A 20,228-nucleotide genomic window follows, 5' to 3' on the forward strand; every position below is an offset into this window, starting at 1 on the left:
AGTGTAGACGATCAAGAGACCGCATAAGGCTTTCTAAATCTTCTATCTCAGAATCAGTAAGATTTCGGCGAAAATTGAAATTCCAAGAGAAAGGACGGGAATATCCGAGAATTGATGAAATAGGAGCATTTTTATCTGTGACTACGCTAAGTAATCTTGGATATTGGATTCCCAAAGGTTGATCCCCCCACCACAAGTCATCCCAGAACCGAATTCTATCCCTGTCCCCTACCACAAACCGAGTAAACTTGGAAAACTCTTGGAAGACAAGTGCAATGGCCTTCCAAGGACAACGATGAGACCATCTAACATTATTGTTGACATCCCAGCCATTGGAGTGTGATCCATAAATGCTTAAGATAACCTGATGCCATAGAGCTGAACCCTCCCTAGGATATCTCCACAACCACTTCCCTAAAAGAGCGACATTTCTCATAGAAATCTTTCCAAAACCCAAACCCCCTCTCGACTTGGGCTTGCACACAACGTCCCAATTAACCAAATGGTCTCTTTTGCCTTCCCCTACGCCTGACCATAAAAATTCTCTTTGCATTCTCTCAATTTTTGCTGCCACTGAGGCGGGAATCTTAAACAGGGAGAGAAAGTAACATGGCATATGGGTTAGACAAGATTGAATGAGGGTTATCCTACCTCCAAAAGATAAATACGCCTTCTGCCACCCATCTAATCTCCTTGATATCCTCTCAATCACAGGATCCCAAAAGCCACTTGCCTTAGGATTCCCTCCTAGAGGAAGACCTAGATATAGTATAGGCCACCCAGAAGCCTTGCAGTCAAGCATCTCGACCAGCCTAGAAAGGTGATTCTGTTCAAGATTAATGTCATAGATGTTGCTTTTGTCAAGATTAACTTTTAAACCGGAAATATGTCCAAACACTAGCAGAACACTCTTAAGCGTCATCATATCCTCTTCTCGAGTACTGGAAAAGAAAATGGTATCATCTGCAAATTGTAAATGGGATACCCTTGTTCTGTTCCTGCCCACCCTGAAGCCGTCCAAGACGTTTCTCTCCTCAACTTTCAATAACATCCTACTCAATACATCTGCCACTATATTGAACAAAAAAGGTGATAAAGGGTCGCCTTGTCTTAAACCTCTAGAAGCCTTAACCCACCCTTTCGCATTACCGTTCACTAGGACTACATAAGAAACCGAGGACAAGCAACCTCTCATCCATTTCCTCCATCTAAGACTAAACCCTTTCATCTCCAACACATGATCCAAAAAATCCCAACTCACATGGTCATAGGCCTTTTCAAAGTCAATTTTGAATACAACTCCTTCCTCCCCTGTTCTTCTTTTCTCATCCACTATCTCGTTGGCTATGAGAACTGCATCCAAAATTTGTCTCCCTTGCACGAAGGCTCCTTGAGAGGAATGAATGGTCTCGTGAAGTACCCCTCTTAGACGCCCTGCTAACACTTTGGCTATTATCTTGTAAAGACTAGTGATCAAGCTAATGGGTCTAAAGTCTGAGATTCTCCTTGACATGCTTTTTTTGGGTAACAAGACTATAAAGGAAGCGTTAGTGCTCTGATTGATAATTCCGCTCCTATGGAATTCTGCAAACACTCTCACTAGATCCTCCTTTATCACTTCCCAACAATCTTGAAACACTGCAATGGTAAAGCCATCTGGCCCAGGAGCCTTATCCCTATCCATCTGAAAAATGGCCTTATAAATCTCTTCTTCAGTAAAGGGAGATTCCAACCTAGACGCACTCTCACCAGAAATAGGGGACCAATCTAAGCCTTCCACTCTCCACGATTCTCCAGAAGGACTCGCATAAAGCTTTTCGAAATACCTTAAGATCTCCTCTTTTATACTCTCTGGATTATTCAACTTTAGGCCACTTTCATTCTCCAACTCCTTGATAAATTTCCTATTTCGCCTGCCATTGGCCACCTTATGAAAAAATTTTGAGTTGTAATCCCCTTCTTTTACCCATTTCACCCTAGCTTTTTGTCTCCAATGTATTTCTTCTCTCAAAATCAACTCCTCTAGCTCCCCTTTTCTTAAAGCTCTTTGGATTAAAAGTTCATGGGATAGTCCCCCTTCTTGCTCCAAGGAATCAAAGTTAGCTAAAACAGCTAATATATCTTTTTTCTTTTTACTTAGCTCTCCAAAAGAAGTCTTATTCCACTCTTTCAATTTGGCTTTAACGAACTGTAATTTCCTCATGAACTTGTGCCATTCCCACCCATTTCCTTGAAACTCTCTCCACCATCTTCCAAAATTCTCCTTAAAACTAGAATGTTGCAACCATATGTTCTCAAACCTGAATGGCGTTGGTCCCCACTTGAATGGATTGGTTTCCAAAACAATCGGCCAATGATCTGAAGTCCATCTTGGCAGTACTCCTTGAAGACTTTGAGGAAATGCTTGTTCCCACTCATTTGAGTACAAGAAGCGATCTAGTCTCTTGCATACTGGATGTTCTTGCATGTTTGACCAAGTATATGATGCGCTCCTTAAAGGTGGATCTATCAATTCGCAATCTCTTATGAAGTCATCAAAATCCTTCATGCTTGGGGTTAATCTAGAACCTCCCAATTTTTCTGAACTTCTCCTTATAACGTTAAAGTCGCTGCCCACACACCAACGCGGATGAGAGAGCCCAGCAATGTCTGAAAGCTCCACCCAAAAATCCTTCCTAAGAGCTGAGTTGTTTGGGCCATAAACTGCAGATAGCCACAAAGATTCGCGTCCGTCCATCGCGAACTTGATTGAGACCGAAAAAGAGCCTAACACTACCTCCTCCCTACGCAACTTTTTAGAGTCCCAAATGATCAAAATCCCACCCGAAGCCCCACTCGCCAGAAGGGCTGCCCATTCCTTATTTCTGGCTGACCAAACACTACCCACAAGCCTTCTGTCACACTCCTTTTTAGTTTCTTGAATCATCACTACATCCGGCTTTTCTGAACTCAGAAAATCCTTGACCACCCTTCTCTTTTTCTTAGAACCCAAACCCCTGGTATTCCAACTGATTATCTTCATGTGAAACACTCTGACCTTGATCCCGAACCAAATCCAATTGGTCTCACAATCCTGTAGAGCATCTGCTCTTCCTCCTGGAATACACCTTGATATCCAGAGACTTTAAAACCTCACATACTTTTGCCATTTTCCTAGGGGATAGTCCTTCTATTTGGAACTCTCCCTTAGGAGAGCCCGCAATGTCTCCCAGGTTAACTGCAGCCTTACTGGAAGCTGAGAAAGGGTTGACACTCTCACACATCTGGTTGGGACAAGCAGGCTGGATCACCTCCATTTCTGAATTAGGGATATCAACAGTAATTTGACCTTTGAAAGCATCGTTGACTTTTTTGAAAAAAAATTCGGAATTTACTCGGTTTTCCGTAGGAGCCAAGGATTGAGAAGCTGAAACGGGAAGCAAGGGGGTAGAAGGACTCGGAATGGGGACGGAAGGGTTCAAGAGGGAATTAGTGAAGCCACTAGAAGAGGGAATATATTGCTGGTTAGACTGAAAAAGTGAAGGCGTTACCTCCAGAGATTCCGCAACCATCGAACCACAATTCCCCAACAAGTTAGGCCCTTTACCTCTGGTTACTGGCGAAGAAGGCATACCCATGACTGCTGAGCCTCGAGGATCAGACTCCACTCGGCCCAAAAATCCTTCCATATCTTCGTCAGATGAAGCTCTGTTCGAAATCTCTTCCTTTCTCGGCGCCGAAGCCCTTTCCCCTAAATTCTTCTTGCGAGGCCTTGGAAATCGAGGAGAAAAAAGAGAGCTTGCACTTAAAACTCTTTTCGCCTGAGATTCGGCACCTGAATCTTCTGCCCTTGAGTCCCCTTCGCTATCCACCTTGGTCTTTCCGCGTGAAATGGGTTCGCTGCTACACCGGATTCCCCGTCGTTGCTCTAAGCTTGGGGGAAAGAAAGTTGACCACAGCTTCCTTGAACTGTGCAGCACCTTCTTCTTCGCTAGTACTTCAATATTTTCAACAAATTGTGGCAAGAAATAGATATATTTAATGATTGTGTGTGGAGTTCTGCCGAGGATGGTGAAAGATACAAGAAAATGGTGGATAAAGAACGAATAATTGATTTCCTTGCTGGACTTAACAAGGAGTTGGATGAGGTTTGAGGACAACTGCTTGGAACAAAACCACTACCCTCAATTGATGAGATTTTTGCAGAAGTGAGGAGAGAAGAGTGTTGTAAAGGTGTCATGCTTCGAGAACAGAAACCACTACCCACATCAGACAACTCAACCCTAGCTGTTCGTGGTTCAAACTCGGCAAGCAAAGGAGATTCTCACAGCAATCAGAGGGGAAATCGGCTATGGTGCAATCACTATCAACATTCCCATCATACCCACAACACTTGCTGGAAAATACATGGAAAACCAACAATTGGAAGGAGAAAGTCAACAAATCTGATCCAAAAGGTTATCAGACTGCAACAAAACCGAGTCCTAAGCCAAACAATACCAAAGTTAGTGTTTCTCTTACTAAGGAACAAATGGAACAGCTCTACAAATTGTTGACACCAACATCATTGCCAAATAATTCGAGTACATCACTATTAGCTCAAAAAGGTACATTTTCATTTGCTTTGAATGGTGTTACAAAAAGACAAGAATCATGGATTATTGATTTGGGTGCAACAGATCACATAACAAGATGTGCAAATTTGTTTTCAACTTATACATCCAGTCTAAGAAATTTTAAGGTTAAAATTGCAGATGGTTCCCTATCAACGGTTGCAAGCATGGGTACAATCAAGATTGGCCCAAATTTGATTCTCCGTTCTGTACTACATGTTCCAAATTTGACTTGCAACCTACTATCTATTAGTAAACTTACACGAGATCTTAACTGTGTTGCAAAATTCTCACACTCTACATGTACCTTTCAGGACTTGACTATGGAGAGGACGATTGGCAATGCTAGGGAACACGGAGGACTATACTATCTTGAGAAAGAAGACTTCATAAATAAACAAGCTCAAACAATCGGTTGTAAAGCTTCTAGTTTGTCTAGAAAACAAGAAATAATGTTAACAAATCATTTTTCTTGAACATGGAAGAAAACAAATCTTTTAGATAAGGAAAATTGGGGTGGCTTAGCCTACAATGCCACAACATTATTTCTTGTTTTCTAGACAAACTAGAAGCTTTACAACCGATTGTTTGAGCTTGTTTATTTATGAAGTCTTCTTTCTCAAGATAGTATAGTCCTCTATGTTCCCTAGCATTGCCAATCGTCCTCTCCATAGTCAAGTCCTGAAAGGTACATGTAGAGTGTGAGAATTTTGCAACACAGTTAAGATCTCGTGTAAGTTTACTAATAGACAGTAGGTTGCAAGTCAAATTTGGAACATGTTTTCCTTATCTAAAAGATTTGTTTTCTTCCATGTTCAAGAAAAATGATTTGTTTCAATGTGAAGTTTGTCAATTAGCAAAACACCAACGTTCTGTTTTTCCTTCTCATCCATACAAACCTTCGAAACCTTTTGCCTTAATTTATAGCAATCTTTGGGGTCCTTCCAAAGTTCATATTGTCACCGGAAAAAAATGGTTTGTGATTTTTATTGATGACCACACCAAGGTTTGTTGAGTTTACTTGCTAAAATACAAATCAGAAACTAAACAAACATTTAAAAATTTTCATCTAATGGTCCAAAACCAGTTTAACTCAAAAATACAAGTTTTTCGTACCAATAATGGAGGTGAATACTTTAATACAATTTTGGGAAAGTATTTGTTACAAAATGGGATTGCCGAACGGAAAAATCACCATCTTCTTGAAGTAGCCCATTCCATAATGTTCACCGTCAATGTACCTAAAACCTTTTGGGGGGATGCAATTCTTACGGCCTGTTATTTGATCAACCGTATGCCTTCTCGAGTTTTGGAATTCCAAGCACCTTTAAAAAACTTTCAATCTTGTTTCCCACATACACGAACCTTCACCTCTCTTCCACTGAAAATATTCGGTTGTACCTCATTTATCCCACATTCATGACCCTACCCATAGCAAATTGGAGCCTAGAGCACTTAAGTGTGTATTTCTTGGTTATTCTACCACTCAAAAGGGATATCGATGTTATAGTCCAGAAAAACGAAAATATTTTGTCTCTATGGATGTTACATTTTTTGAAAATCAACCCTTTTACACCAAAAATTACCTTCAGAGGGAGAACTTAGGTGAAGAAATTTTTTGGAATGTTACGCTACCTTCTGTTCCACCTTCTACAGGTATACCAGCACCCTTGCCTTTTCTTCCACCTTCTGCAGGTATACCAACATCACCAAATCAATCAGAAACGCTGCCTTCTGTTCCATCTTCTGTAGGTATACCAGCATCCCTGCCTTCTGTTCCACCTTCCGTAGGTATACCAGCATCACCACAATCCTTAAATCAACCAGAAACTCCAGAAATTCCAAAGCTGCTGATACCACAACCTGAACCACCACCGAATTCAGTGTCCAGTCCACAAATCAGCTTACCTGAGTCTTCCAGTCCATCCCGGCCAATGATGACTATGCACAACAAACCCTCAACATCAACGACAAGGGGAGATTTGCAGCTACAACCTGAGTTACGTGTTTATTCACGGAGAAATATTTCAAAAGGAGTAGAGAACTCGGTGAACCTTCAACATGGTCACTTGTCTAAACCAAATTCAGGTATACATTTATCCCCTACAAACCTTAATATCGATGAGCTTGATGTACCCATAGCATTGAGGAAAAGTGTGAGAACCTGCACTCAACACCCAATGTCAAATTTTGTCTCATATGATCATTTATCACCTTCTCTTCAAGCTTTAGCAACTAATCTAGCAGGTGTTGATATTCGGAGAACAATACAAGAAGCTTTGAAGGAACCAAAGTGGAAAAAGGCAGTTGAAGACAAAATACATGCTCTTGAAAAAAAATGAAACATGGGATTTGGAAAAAAAAGCCTGAAGGAAAAATTCCAGTAGGTTGCAAGTGGGTGTTCACGGTAAAATACAATTCGGATGGATAGATTGAACGGTACAAGGCAAGGCTAGTTGCAAAAGGATTCACTCAAATGTATGGGGTGGACTATCAAGAGACATTCGCACTTGTAGCTAAGCTAAACACCATCCGGGTCTTGCTTTCTCTAGCAACAAACAATGATTGGCAGCTTCAACAATTAGATGTAAAGAATGCCTTCCTTAACTATGATCTAGAAGAAGAGGTATATATGGAATTACCACCAGGTTTTGATGTGGCAAGGACAGATGGAAAGGTGTGTAAACTGAAAAAATCTTTTTACGGGCTGAAACAATCACCAAGGGCCTGGTTCAATCGATTTACTAAGACAATCAAACAAATGGGGTACAAACAAGCTCAAACGGACCATACCGTGTTTTACAAACACAAAGATGGTAACATCATTGTTCTCCTTGTTTATGTCGATAATATCATCCTTACAGGAGATGACAAACGGGAGATGGAAGATTTAAAGGAGAAATTGGCAAGGGAATTTGAGATAAAAGACCTTGGATCGATGAGGTACTTTCTCAGCATGGAAGTGGCTAGAAATCAGAAAGGTATATATGTTTCTCAAAGAAAGTATACCTTGGATCTTTTAAAGGAAACCAGAATGATGAGGTGCAAACTGGTTGATACTCCAATGGATCCGAATTTAAAATTGACAGAATTCCAAAACAGCAGCCTAGTAGATAAAGAAACGTACCAACGTTTAGTGGGGAGGCTCATTTATCTCTCTCACACTAGACCTGATATTGTGTTTTCAGTTAGCGTGGTGAGTCAATTCATGCATACACCATACGAGGAACATATGGAGGCTATGTACCGAATTCTAAAATATCTCAAAGGGACAGTTGGAAAAGGTCTATACTTTGCAAAAAATGAAGCAAAAACAGTAGAAGCTTATATGGATGCCGATTGGGCAGGTTCAATGGACGATAGGCGATCAACTTCTGGATATTGTACCTTTGTATGGGGAAACTTGGTAACTTGGAGAAGCAAAAAACAAAATGTCGTGGCTAGAAGCAACACGGAAGCTGAGTTTAGAGCTGTTGCTCAAGGCATATGCGAGTTACTTTGGTTAAAACTGCTGTTGGAAGAGTTAAAAGTTACATCACATCAGCCAATGAAGATCTACTACGATAATAAAGCTGCCATAAACATATCTCATAACCCAATTCATCATGACTAAACGAAGCATGTTGAAGTAAACCGTCATTCCATCAAAGAGAAACTGGAAGAAGGAACCATCTGCATGATGTACATTCCATCCGCACAGCAAGCAGCAGATCTGCTAACAAAGGCCCTTGCAAAACCAGCATTTGAGAAGTTACGAGACAAGCTGGGACTCCTTAATATTTTTGTCCCAGCTTCAGGGGGAGTCGTGGAGATTTTTTCAGATAATTGAGATTATCTAAATCAGATGAAGAAGTTTGAATTAATTCAAACTATCCAAACAGCTTTGGATATTTGAGTTAATTTGAATTATTTTAAATTTGTTTTATCCATAGAGTAGTTAGATATTAATTCAAATTAATCTCCTAGTTTTTAGGATGTTTCTGGTGTCCTAAAATTGAGGACTTAGATAATACCTAAGTCTATAAATCAGTTTGTAATTCGGTTCAATAAAATATACAAGCAGTGTTTGAGGTTTTCTTCCTACTGCCTGGAAACAATGACAACGAGTTGAAGAAGGGAATTGTTCATTTCTTCAAGTGGCTTTCTTCTAAGCCAAGGAAGAGGATTGGCATTGAGAGGGGGGTCTCAAGTTGTTGGGGGGAGAGGACAGCAGTGGTTTGGAAAGGCCATTCTGTGAAGATAAAAGTTTGCAAGGCACTTGATGAGTTCATTGGGGACAAAGCTCCATGCACAGATGGATTTACCCTAGCAATTTGGCAAAACTGTTGGGGTGTTATTCAGACAGATATTCTGGATTTTTTGCATGAGCTCTACTCTCATGGTACTTCTAAGTCGAGTTTGAACGCCACATTCCTGGTGCCAATCACTAAGAAAGGTGGTAGGAAAAAATTAAATATTTTAGATTTATCACTTTGTTGGCGGTTTTATACAAGCTATTGGCAAAGATTCTGGAAAATAAGCTCAAAAAAGTCCTAGACAATGTGACTTCCGAGTACCAAAAAGCCTTTTGAAGAGTACGCAAATTATACACGCCATACTCCTTGACAATGGGCCATTGACTGAAAAGTCAAAAGTTTGAGGTCCAGTGTGATTTCTACCTTGGACATTAACAAGGCCTATGTCCTATGATTTTTAATTTGGCATTTCCTGTTTTCAGTTTTAGAGTTAATGGGCTTTAGTCAAAATGGGTAAATTGGATAGATTAAATGTATTCATTTCCTGATAAAAAGGATATTGTGCAGAGGCAAAGAGGCAATTCCTGACATGAATTTAAGATCACAAACTGTACAATAAAGCAACATAGCACCTATTATTTCTACTTCTACAGCAAATTTGTAAACTAAGCATCTGGGCTACACAATGTAATAGGAAAGAAAATAAAAAGGAAAAGAGGAAAAAGACAAGGTGTTACCCTTTTTTCATACTATAAGCTTATATCCAATTAAAACCAAACTTACCATCCATGCCAATGCATACGACTGAAATCAAATAAAAATAGAATTTGCCAACTCAAAAAGCTAGAATAGAAGATCAAAATTTGGGCACGCAATTATACCTTCTTGTCGGCAATTGGCTCAGCAAATCAATAAGAAATTCCATAAATCTCTCACAATACAATATGCAGGCATCATTAACTTTTTCAAAACCAATAGCATCAACAAGTTCATTATCTTCATCATCACCATGGCTATGGGAAAAAACCTTGGAATCTAATACCTGGTAACATAAGAAAACTTGATGGAACAACTTTTTGAAATCTAGTGTACTTGGGATAATAGCCAAAACAACTACTTTTTAGTTTAGCAAGAAAGGTACCTCCAGAAACTCTTCAATGATGTTTCTCAAAAACTTTGCTTCAAGCATAGTTGAGGGGTCAAAAGGGTCTCCTTGTTTCATGGCCTCTTTAGCCTCTCTTTTAATCATCCTTTTCCATTTCTTGATCAAATCTGTATTAAGACAAAGCTCCATCTACAAATAAGACAAGCAAATCATACACCAAATTCAAAAGAAAAGGTCCAAAAATAATTTCTTCTACTTTGAAGGCAGAGGGAAAAAAATAAATAAATAAAGACCCTACCTGGAATCGACCATATGACAGACTAAGCCAGGACTGCAAACTTGCTAATCTCAGGACAGTCTCGCTCACAATCTCATCTTCCAAACTCTGTTACATAAAGTTTTCAAAAGCATTATAAAATGAAAAAAATGAAACAAATGAACTAACAAAAAAAATCTTACGTACTTTGACAAAATTACCTGACCATCAGGAAGAATGAAATAAAATAAAAAATTGTTGATAGAGTCAAATTCATCTACACATAACACATGGACGACGCATTGAAGCTCTCATTGTTGGCGGTTCACCCCACAAGCACTGACAAGGCACTCATGGCAGAAGCAACAACGCACCTTAGTTTTCCTTGGCTCTCTACCTCTTCATTCAAAAATTGAGCAGCTTTGTTTTCTCTTTCTAGGGATGGTCTCGGTTTGAAGGGATGTAAGGTGGGCAGTAAAGTTGCTCACTTAGGAGAGGGTAGTGGCCCTTTAACGATGGTTTTGGTGGATGACACCTTAATGGAGTTTGAAGAGGTTGAGGCGAGGCCAAAAGAAGCTGCAGTGAGTGCGACAGCTAAGGAAGAGAGGGAATGTCTTGGTTTGGTTTCAAGGGAGGAGGCGTGTCTGAAGGATTAGTCCTCAAGCAACTTAAAGCTTACAACAACAGGTTGGGCATGCCTACAATAGGTTTCAAGGCTAAGATTTTGGCTCTCCTTCGTAAAAATGAAAGTTTGAAAAGAGGTGAGGGACCAAGAGGGTGGGAAGAGGAGGAAAAATACTCCTTCAAAAATTAAAAGGGAATCAAAGAAGTTAGAATGTTTTATGAATTATGAGGGAGCAGAAGGAAACCAATCAGAAAGTGGCAAAGGAGAGTGGGAAATTGTTGCAATTGGTAGATTTTTTTTAATAAGTAAAACGGGTGTTGTATTAAAGAAAAGGTATACATGACGTATACATATACAAAAACCAATAGGGGTGATAACACAACCGCACCCTACAGGGAACCTAACCAATCCACAAAATCTATCAAAGAAGTAATGTTATCCCCCATGTACATTCTAATCCAATCCCAAAATAAGTATAAAAAAGAACTTTCAAAAGTTTGATCTAAGCATTCCTTATCCTCAAAAGCTCTCCTATTTCGTTCCCTCCAAATGGACCAAAAAATGCAAAGAGGAGCAACTTTCCAAGCCTTTTCCTTTCCTTGCCAACCAAGACACCGTTCCAACTTAGAAGCACCCCCCTCATCGAAGAATGCATCACCCACTGAATATGAAAAAGAGCACAAACCAGCTGCCACAATGTACTTGCTTTCAGACAATGCAAAAGTAAATGATCTCTCGTTTCCTCTTCAGCCTTGCACATGTAGCACCTATTTGGCATCCTCTAACCCCTCGTAAGTTGATCCTATGCCAAAATCTTAGCCCAAGTTGCCTCCCAAGGAAAAAAACTAGCTCTAATAGTGTCCCAAGAATTCCACACTGTATCATACAAGGAAAGGCTCCACTCTCCTACTTGCCAAAGAGGAGTAAAAGGAGCGAACTGAAAAATCACCATCCTTAATCTCCAACCAAACCAAGGTATCAAAAGTACCTGAAACGATGGAGTAGCTATGCAACCTCCCGAATAAGGCATCAACCTCCTCTAACTCTCAATCATTGAATTGTCTAATAAACCTCAGTCCTCAACTACCCCCATCCCAAACATTTACCACCCAAGCATCCTTAAAGGAAGCTATAGCATAAAGACCCGAGAACTCATCCCTCAAAGACATATCCCCGCACCATCTATCTTTCCAGAATTTTACCCGATTCCCCGAACCAACCTAAAACCTTGTTTTATCTTTGAAGTCCTCCCACCCATTTCTAATTGACTTCATACTCCTACACCATATCTCCTTCTCACCTCCTTGGTGCACACCCCCCCCCCCCCCCCCCCCCCCCCCCACAACAAGCCCGAATCCCAAACTTACCAACAATTACCCGTTTCCAAAGAGGGTTCCTTTCCTTCACAAATCTCCAAAACCATTTACCCAACAGAGCCTTATTGAAGACCATCTAGGCTTTGATTAGAGGGACTAATGTCAAAGTCAAGAAGAAGACTATCTAGGCTTTGATTAGATTGCAGAAAATGGACTTGGTATGCTAGTAAGAAGATTGATTAGGGAATACTGATTTTTTAGGTCTTTATGGCATTGGTTTTGTTTTGAAGGATGGTTTGTTGATGCTTTTTTCCTTTTGCTTGCCTTTTCGTGCTATTTGTTACTTTTTGTGTACTTCGATGGGCCATTTCCCAGCACTTTTAATTTATGTGCTCATTTACATATATATATATATATCTTCAGTGCTTTGCATACTTCCAAGGCTTGGAAGGTTGTTTTGTCGTGCTTGTTATGGACTGTTTAGAGGGAGAGAAATAGGAGAGCTTTTGATAATTGTGAAAGCATGGACCAAACTATTAAAAATTATTTCTTGTATCTTTTTTGCAATTGGGTTAGAGTATATATTGAGGATGGTTCTTTGTCATTGATAGACCTTGTGTGTTTGTTGGTTGCTAGTTTTTGTGTCTTCGCACCTCCTTTATTTGTCATTTGATTGCTTTGTATACGTCATGTATACCTTCTTGTTTTTCCATTTAATACAATCTTTATTTACCTAAAAAATACACTTCCAAGAAGAAATCAAACCCTTGGATCACTGATTCATGGGCCTCAAATTATCATGTTCTATGTTCCATGTTGAAGTCGTTAAAAAATATAAATAATTGATAGATCTTTATCCTATTGCTAGAAGGGTATCTATATCTATTCATAGAATGAAAATACCTAACTCTAAATTTTGTTTTGCATGTCCAAAACCTGTATTGCAATCTTTTTTTTAATTAACAAACTTACTCCATTACTCAAGACCTAAATTGTGTAGCTAAAATTTTTCCCACTCACAATAAATTTTTTAAAAACTATGCATGGGAATTAGGCATGATAATGCTAAAGAGGTTGACAGCCTGCATATCTTTGAGGAACCTAAAGCAATGGGAATTCTATCTCAAGTTCACCTATGTGGGAAAAAAGATTATTATGGTTAGGATATTCAAGTTTTTTTTTTTTTTTGATAGGTAAATTAAGAGAATATATAAAAGGTTAGGATATCTAGGTTTTGCTTACCTAAAGTTGTTGTTTATCTTGTTATAAGTCAATTTATGCACTTACCAAAAATTGTTGTTCCTCTTGTTATAAGTCAGTTTATGCGCTTATATAAAGTTCATTACGAAATCACCAAATGAGAATCACAGGAATGTTGCTTTTAACATCTTGAGATACTTGAAGGAAACCCTAGAAAAGGGACTTCTATTCTTTAAAAGAAATCATTTGAAAGTAAAAGGTGATGATTGAGCAAGTTTTTATTTTTTTATTTTTTTGATAAGTGTGATGATTGAGCAAGTTTTGAAACTAATAGGAGATATGTCTAGATGTTGAATGTTTGTTGGAGGCAATTTAGTAAGTTAGAGAAGAAAAAACAATATGTTGTTGCTAGATCAAGTGTTAAAGTGGAATTCAAGTCTATGGCACATAGAATTTGTGAATCAATGTGGCCAAGGTCACTAAAGATTGTGATAATAAAATTGCTATCAACCTTGCTCACAACTTTATCCATCACAACTTTATCCAATATGATAGAACTAAACACCTTGAACCAGACCGACACTACTTTATTAAAGAAAAGCTAGAAAATGGCTTAACTTGTATGTGATTTATCTCAACACAACACTTTATTAGGTGTTGGTGTTTGTCTAGGATTGTTGTTTGCAGCCCTCAAGACATGCATGCACAAAAATCTGTTTTTTCTCGTTCTATCCCCTAGACCTATGTCCAATATAGAATGACTAAAGTGCTTAGTCACTAAAATATCAGGCAGCAAGAAACAAATTCTAAGAGTCTAGGGCAAGTCATAAGGAACTAAACTTTTTTCTCACATATCTCATATCCAATCCTTCTCATGTCGTGTGAACCATGGGTAATTCAAATATTTTGAAGTGTTCATATATCATAGATAATTTATGAAATCTCCTTTTGGATAAACAAGCATTTATGAGAATTCATCTCATTAGCACACTCAAACTAAAAATTTCACTCCTTTTTATTTGGCAATAGTCTTGTCTTATACATAACATATCTAGCCTCTCAAATTCAAATATAATCAACTTTTTTCTCTCCATGGCAGCTAATTTTTGCTCTGTTTGGTGATCAGTAGGTGATGCCACCTTCAGTCACTGAAGCCCTTCTTAGCTAGCATGGAGCTTTTGTAGGGAAGAAAAGGAAGAAGGCCTAGAAAACAGCTCCTTTTTGCTTATTTTGAACCTTATGGAAAGAAAGAAATCAGAGAGCCTTTGAAAACTCCATAATAACGGACCAAGCAATTATACGAACCTTTATGTACATGTTTTTGGAATGTGTCAGGGTGCATTTAGGTTTTAGCTTGTTGTCATTATTTGATTTTATTGTTTGATTGGGCTGTAAGTGAGGCAAGGGTGTTGGGTTTATTGTATCCCTCTTCTTTTTTAGCCTTAGGTGCCTAGTATACATCATGTTTACTTTAGAACGCCCTTTGCTAGGCACTTTTAATACAACCATTTTTACCTATCAAAAAAAAAGTTTGAATATAATCATCGAATTTTATAGGGATGTTGTATAAATAGACCTATCAATCAAATTACTAATAAAGACAAAACATACAATAAATATGTGATTCTAATAACTTGTCTCACCATACCTGAAAGGCATTAATCATGAAAAGCAAGTAATTGGTCTTCTCTGCTATACTTAAGCTCCTTCCCTAACAAACCACAAGATAGGAAATTTAGTAATACATTAATGCCACTTCAAATATTAAATAAGCACCAAACCATTCCATTAGAAAATATGGTTGGAATAATAACAAGAATGTTCTCCCTTTTTGCCAAAAAGGGGCTAAGCAAAGGAATTGGATTAACGAGCGCACATAAAAAAGGAGCACAACTCAAGGGCATAGAAAGCACACAAAGTGAGAAAAAAAAATATAGAATAGAAAAAACAACAACCAACACCAGAAAAATTAGGGTATCATCAATGGCAAGATTCGATCCCGGGACCATGTGCCTCTTACTGGGACTACACCTCCCAACATTTGCCTTAACCAACTAGGCTACCCTAGCAAGCTAGGAACTTTAATGATAAATCATACATCCTTCTTACGACATGGAATGTTTACTCATCCGAGCCCTAGTGCCTTTAGAGAAAACTTCTTGCCTTGTAAAACACATATAGGATCGCACCATTTATAGTAAATAGAAGTCTATTCATGCATGAAAATAATGGTGTAGATGGCAATCTTATAAATGATTATAGGTTTAAACCAAAATCTACAAGGCTATATTTAGGATTAAGGCTATATTGAGTCAATCTTATAATTAGCTAATCAAAATGGAAATTCTAGAGGGCATAGGAATGTGAAGATGGCCACACTAATCATAGAAAAATATTGGTGTGACACCAAATTTGAAAGGTCTATTTTGAGTGCATGTATGGGAAAAGCATAAATTCATTGGTATAACTCAACAAGATAAGTACATTAAGGAGCCGGAATTGCCAGTTTACAAAAGAAAAGCATCATGGCAATGTTTTTTCCCTATTTGGACTTGAACCTGGAACCTCCCACAAACCCTCCCAACCCTTTACCACTTCAGCCAAGCCCCAAGGGCATCATGACAAGGTTCTTTGCTTGATTAAGTTTCATTAAGTAGCCAAATAACACAACTTAGGCACAAAAAACCCAAAAAAAAAAAAAAAATCCAATAAGGAAAAGCCAAATCCAGACATGGGTCAATTCTCTGAATGATTTAACTTGACAACAGCACCAATGTTGTTTTGTTTTAATACAACATTAATGTCTTTCATGCTATTGTTATCAAGGAAATTCTATTTTAGTTGTAAACTAGACATCGGCACAAGACTTCCTATTAGTAAGTGTTACACTGCACTGTCACTCAATTTTGGCAATTATTTGCAGCGATATAGTAATTCCAGTACTGTTGAAACAAAAGAAGAAACTGTTTCCTCTGATTAATAAGTAAACCAAAGAAACAAGAAACAAACCTGCTCCTTAAGCCGAAGAACCTTCTCAATGAAGGCCTTGAACACATCCTTCCTATCATAAAAGCAAATCCAAGCAGCCACATTCTCTCGAAACTGCAAATTATAGGGAAGCAATTCATAAATTACATACTTCTAGTTTCTCAAAAACCAGGCAGAGCATAATTAATTATATTTTTCATATTCCATATTCAAAGTAAATACATATGAAAAAACCTAACTCTTTAATTGTTATTTCCTATTTCTTCCCCCTGTTTTCTCCCTAACAAAAATACCCTAAAAGAACTACTTCCCTCTCTAAGCCACATTTTTCAGTTTCCATCACCGTCAGAGCAAGAATTTCAATATCTTTACTTCTCGGGATTCCTTTCTCCACATTTTCTCAGAAACCAAACAATGGCACGTTCCAACCAAAAAAAACAAAACAAAAAAACCTAAAAGATTTTGTTTTCCAAGTTTGAAAGAACCCAGCATATGAATTCACAACCTCCATTTTATCTTGTTTTCCTACATTTCCTGGCAACCAAACAGACCTAAAAGTTTCAAAACCAGAGCAAAGCCCGTACCTTCTCGTTCACCATGAGTATCATCGACATCACATGCTCAAATGACGCCGTTTCAGGATCGAAATTAGGCCACAAGTAATTCTCCAGATACTGACTCACTTCCAAAATCATAACCCTCTGCAAAGGCACAGTTTTGCGTCCGCCTGAGACCACCAGCTCCGTCTCGTAAATCTCCTTCACCAGCTTAGGGTCGAAAGGCTTCTTGGGCTTCGAGTCTTCGCCCGCTTTGGACCACTTGGCCTCTGCTATCTTGGTGAGCCTATCACGCTGGATTTCGAGAAGAGTTATGGTGTTGGGGATAGCTGAGCCGGTTTTGGGCTCGGCTACTTGGTTAGCTGACTCAACTGGGTACTCGGCGACCCTATGGCGCTTGAAGTCGTAAGCTCCTGTTCCGTACACCTTCGTCATTGCGAGTTAACAATTAGGGTTAGGGTTTTATGAGGAAAACAGAGGTCATGGAACAAGATGAATTTGGAGAATTAGGGTTTGGATTGGGCTATTAGGATTTTGCAGAAACTGTAATAAACCCTGGAAAAATGCATGACTAACCAGTGTGAGAGTCAGGGGTGAAGATACTACATGTACTTGCACTTATTTAGATAAAATCATAAAAATAATATATTTTTTAAATATAAAAATAATATATTTTTTAAATATAAAAAATCTCGTTATAATAAAAATGATAATTAATAATTAATATTTACCAAAATTAAAAAAATTAAAATTAATATTTATCAATTGCAAATGTTAATATTGATAAAATTAATATTTATCAAATATATAAAATTAGAAATAATTTTTTTAATTTAAACTATTATTTTTATTTGATTAATAATAAAATTAATATTTAACGAATATATAAAATTGAGATATAAGTTTTTTTAATTTAAACTATTATTTTTATTTTAAAAGAAAAAGTATATATATATATATATATATATATATATATATATATATATATATATATATATAATATAATAAAATTTGTACGTATAAACTTTGATTTATTTATATTCAAAAAAAACAAATATATCAGTACACTCTTTTAAGATATTTTATAATAAAATATATATAGAATTCTCTTATTTTATCTCTTAAACCTATATTTTTTCTTTTATTTTTTAAATAATTTCTTTATTTATATAGAATTATAGATAAAGATAAATTAATTTCAAATTTTAAATAATTATTTCAATTTAATTTTTATGTTTTTTAAATTTAAAACTTAGTTTTATAATTATAGTAAAATTGAATTCATTTTTTTGGTGTTTATAAAAACACTTATTTCCATACCTAATTTTAATATTTTAATGAAAAAAATTGTTAATAAAGTATAATTTCTTTTTATTTTAATTTAGTAAAGTTAAAAATCCAATGTTATCATTTCTAGTTTTTAAAAAACAACAAATTAATCTGTCTAATGAACTCCAAACATAAAAATAGAAATAATTATTGTCTAATTTATCGTAGAAAATTAAACATACAAACACAGAAATTTAACATAAAAAACACATAAATTGGATATAAAAACACAAAAATTTGAAAATAACTTTTGTATTAAAAATAGCTTGAATACAAGAGAGTTGTTGATTACAGGTTTGTTGACAGCAAAAAAATGCTTACAAAGAGATGAATACAAAGGACTAGATTTTTTGAAAGAGGATATTACAAAAGCAAGAGAGAGAATTTTAGAACACTCTATACTTGCACTCTTGAGCTCTGCCTTGAAATGATGGTAGTTTCTCTATTTATAGATGAAGAAATCGGACTTGAGTCGAACTTGAAACTTGCATGCTTCAACAAATTTTGAAATCTACCACAAAGTGTTGAGACAGCTGGAACTTGATTAAATGAAGTCCTCTATCAGGAAGAGACAACTTCTTCATGTAGGAAAGAAATTTTATTTTCACACGTTGATTTTTACTATTTGACTATTGTAGACCCCCTCTTTTTGGCTCTGGTTTTTTTATATATCTATATACATATATGTATTCATGGTTAGCCTGCCCGCCACTTGGGAAACACTTGGAGAAAGGCGTTTGAAGGAGGGACCGGGTTTCTTGGAGGAGCAGCTGCATGGAGCACGTGGCGAGGCAGGTGACTGGAGCCATGGTGGTGGTTAGGACTCCACAGATGCTGAGGTGGTGAATAGCACAACAGGTGCTGACTTTCCGGAGGGGTTTTCTTGGCCAAGCTGGTTGACTGGTGAGGGGAGGGAGCAAGTTGAGACTTGCTAAAGAAGACACGGGATCTTGGAGGGAAGGAGAAAAAGAAGAAAAGAGGAAAAGAAACAGAAAAGGAAGAAGGGGGACGGGAAAGCTGTGCTCGGGAAGAGACATCCAGGTAGGGTCTTTGCAAGCTTCATGTTTTCCTCGTTTTCACGTGATTCTACTACATTTTCCTACATATTCCTGGGTGAGATTTTATTGATCGGTTTGGGCATCTAGGATTACTGGTCTGTTTTGCTGAATCTGTTTGTGTGCATATATGCTTTGTTCGACTTTATATTGGTTTCCTTGACTCCTTCATTAAGTATCTGATGTATAGTTTCATCCCTGAACCGATTATATAAAGATCATGCTTCGTTTCCTGTTGATTCTCCTTTCTATTTATTGCTCTGTTTCTTGTTGGTGGTGGGACTGAGTTCACCAATGTCCAAGTTGCCGAGACTGAAGAAGTGAGTTTGCGAAGAGACATGAACTCAATGGAGGGCTTCTGTGATTATATATGTGCTCTAGCTTATTAGTCCAAAATATTGGCCATGGAGTTGAATAGAAGTTTTGTATTTGAGATTACTTTGCCGTCTGGGTTGGATAAGCCTGGAAGTGAAGATGAGACTATGAGGATGCGAGATTGTCAAACTTTTCAGTGCATTGGTGTAATTAATCTTGGTGGAGAAGTTACTTGTGTTGGTTAATGAAAGCTCATGGTTGTTTGTGGGTATGCTGAACGTTGTAAGGCAATTTATTGGGTTATGTCATCAAGTAAACTCCCTAGTGTCTCTGCTCCAACCGGAATAGCTGGAGAGCTGCAGGAAGCTGTTAGAAAGGGAGCCCTCATCCTACAAGTCAACACTACCCTTCATACCCGTGCCCATGCTCACCGTATGCGTGGTCACTGGTCATCCAAAGCTCCTCCATTTCACCCACCCACACGCATGGGAACCACGGGTACCAAACCACCATTTCCTATACCCATTTTCTCTCACTAGCTTCTGCTCTTCATTTCGACATTCACAATCTTTGCTTTCACATCCATTTTTCAAACCAACCAAACACTTTCTTTCACACCTTCACCTTTCGATACTACCCATACCCGTTCCATCTC

At 37.8% G+C, this 20,228-nt stretch overlaps 1 protein-coding gene across 2 annotated transcripts in view; it reads right to left on the bottom strand.

The window, feature by feature from the left end:
* LOC100260373 (uncharacterized) overlaps nucleotides 1–17,482 on the bottom strand; it is a 43,887-nt gene extending 26,405 nt beyond the window's left edge. Inside the window, exons 1-6 of one of the 2 annotated variants that reach the window (XM_010654864.2) lie at nucleotides 16,902–17,482; nucleotides 16,339–16,431; nucleotides 14,978–15,040; nucleotides 10,231–10,317; nucleotides 9,969–10,121; nucleotides 9,709–9,869 (exon numbers count right to left, since the gene is read on the bottom strand). In XM_010654864.2, coding sequence (XP_010653166.1) covers nucleotides 9,709–9,869; nucleotides 9,969–10,121; nucleotides 10,231–10,317; nucleotides 14,978–15,040; nucleotides 16,339–16,431; nucleotides 16,902–17,309 — 965 coding nt within the window. In that variant the 5' untranslated portion in view covers nucleotides 17,310–17,482. The remainder of the gene's footprint in view (nucleotides 1–9,708; nucleotides 9,870–9,968; nucleotides 10,122–10,230; nucleotides 10,318–14,977; nucleotides 15,041–16,338; nucleotides 16,432–16,901) is intronic. The other variant, XM_019221694.2, reaches the window with a different exon arrangement.
* Nucleotides 17,483–20,228: the final 2,746 nt, after the last annotated feature.

This window comes from Vitis vinifera, chromosome 8 (genome assembly GCF_030704535.1).
Source record: "Vitis vinifera cultivar Pinot Noir 40024 chromosome 8, ASM3070453v1".
Taxonomy (NCBI): Eukaryota; Viridiplantae; Streptophyta; class Magnoliopsida; order Vitales; family Vitaceae; genus Vitis; species Vitis vinifera.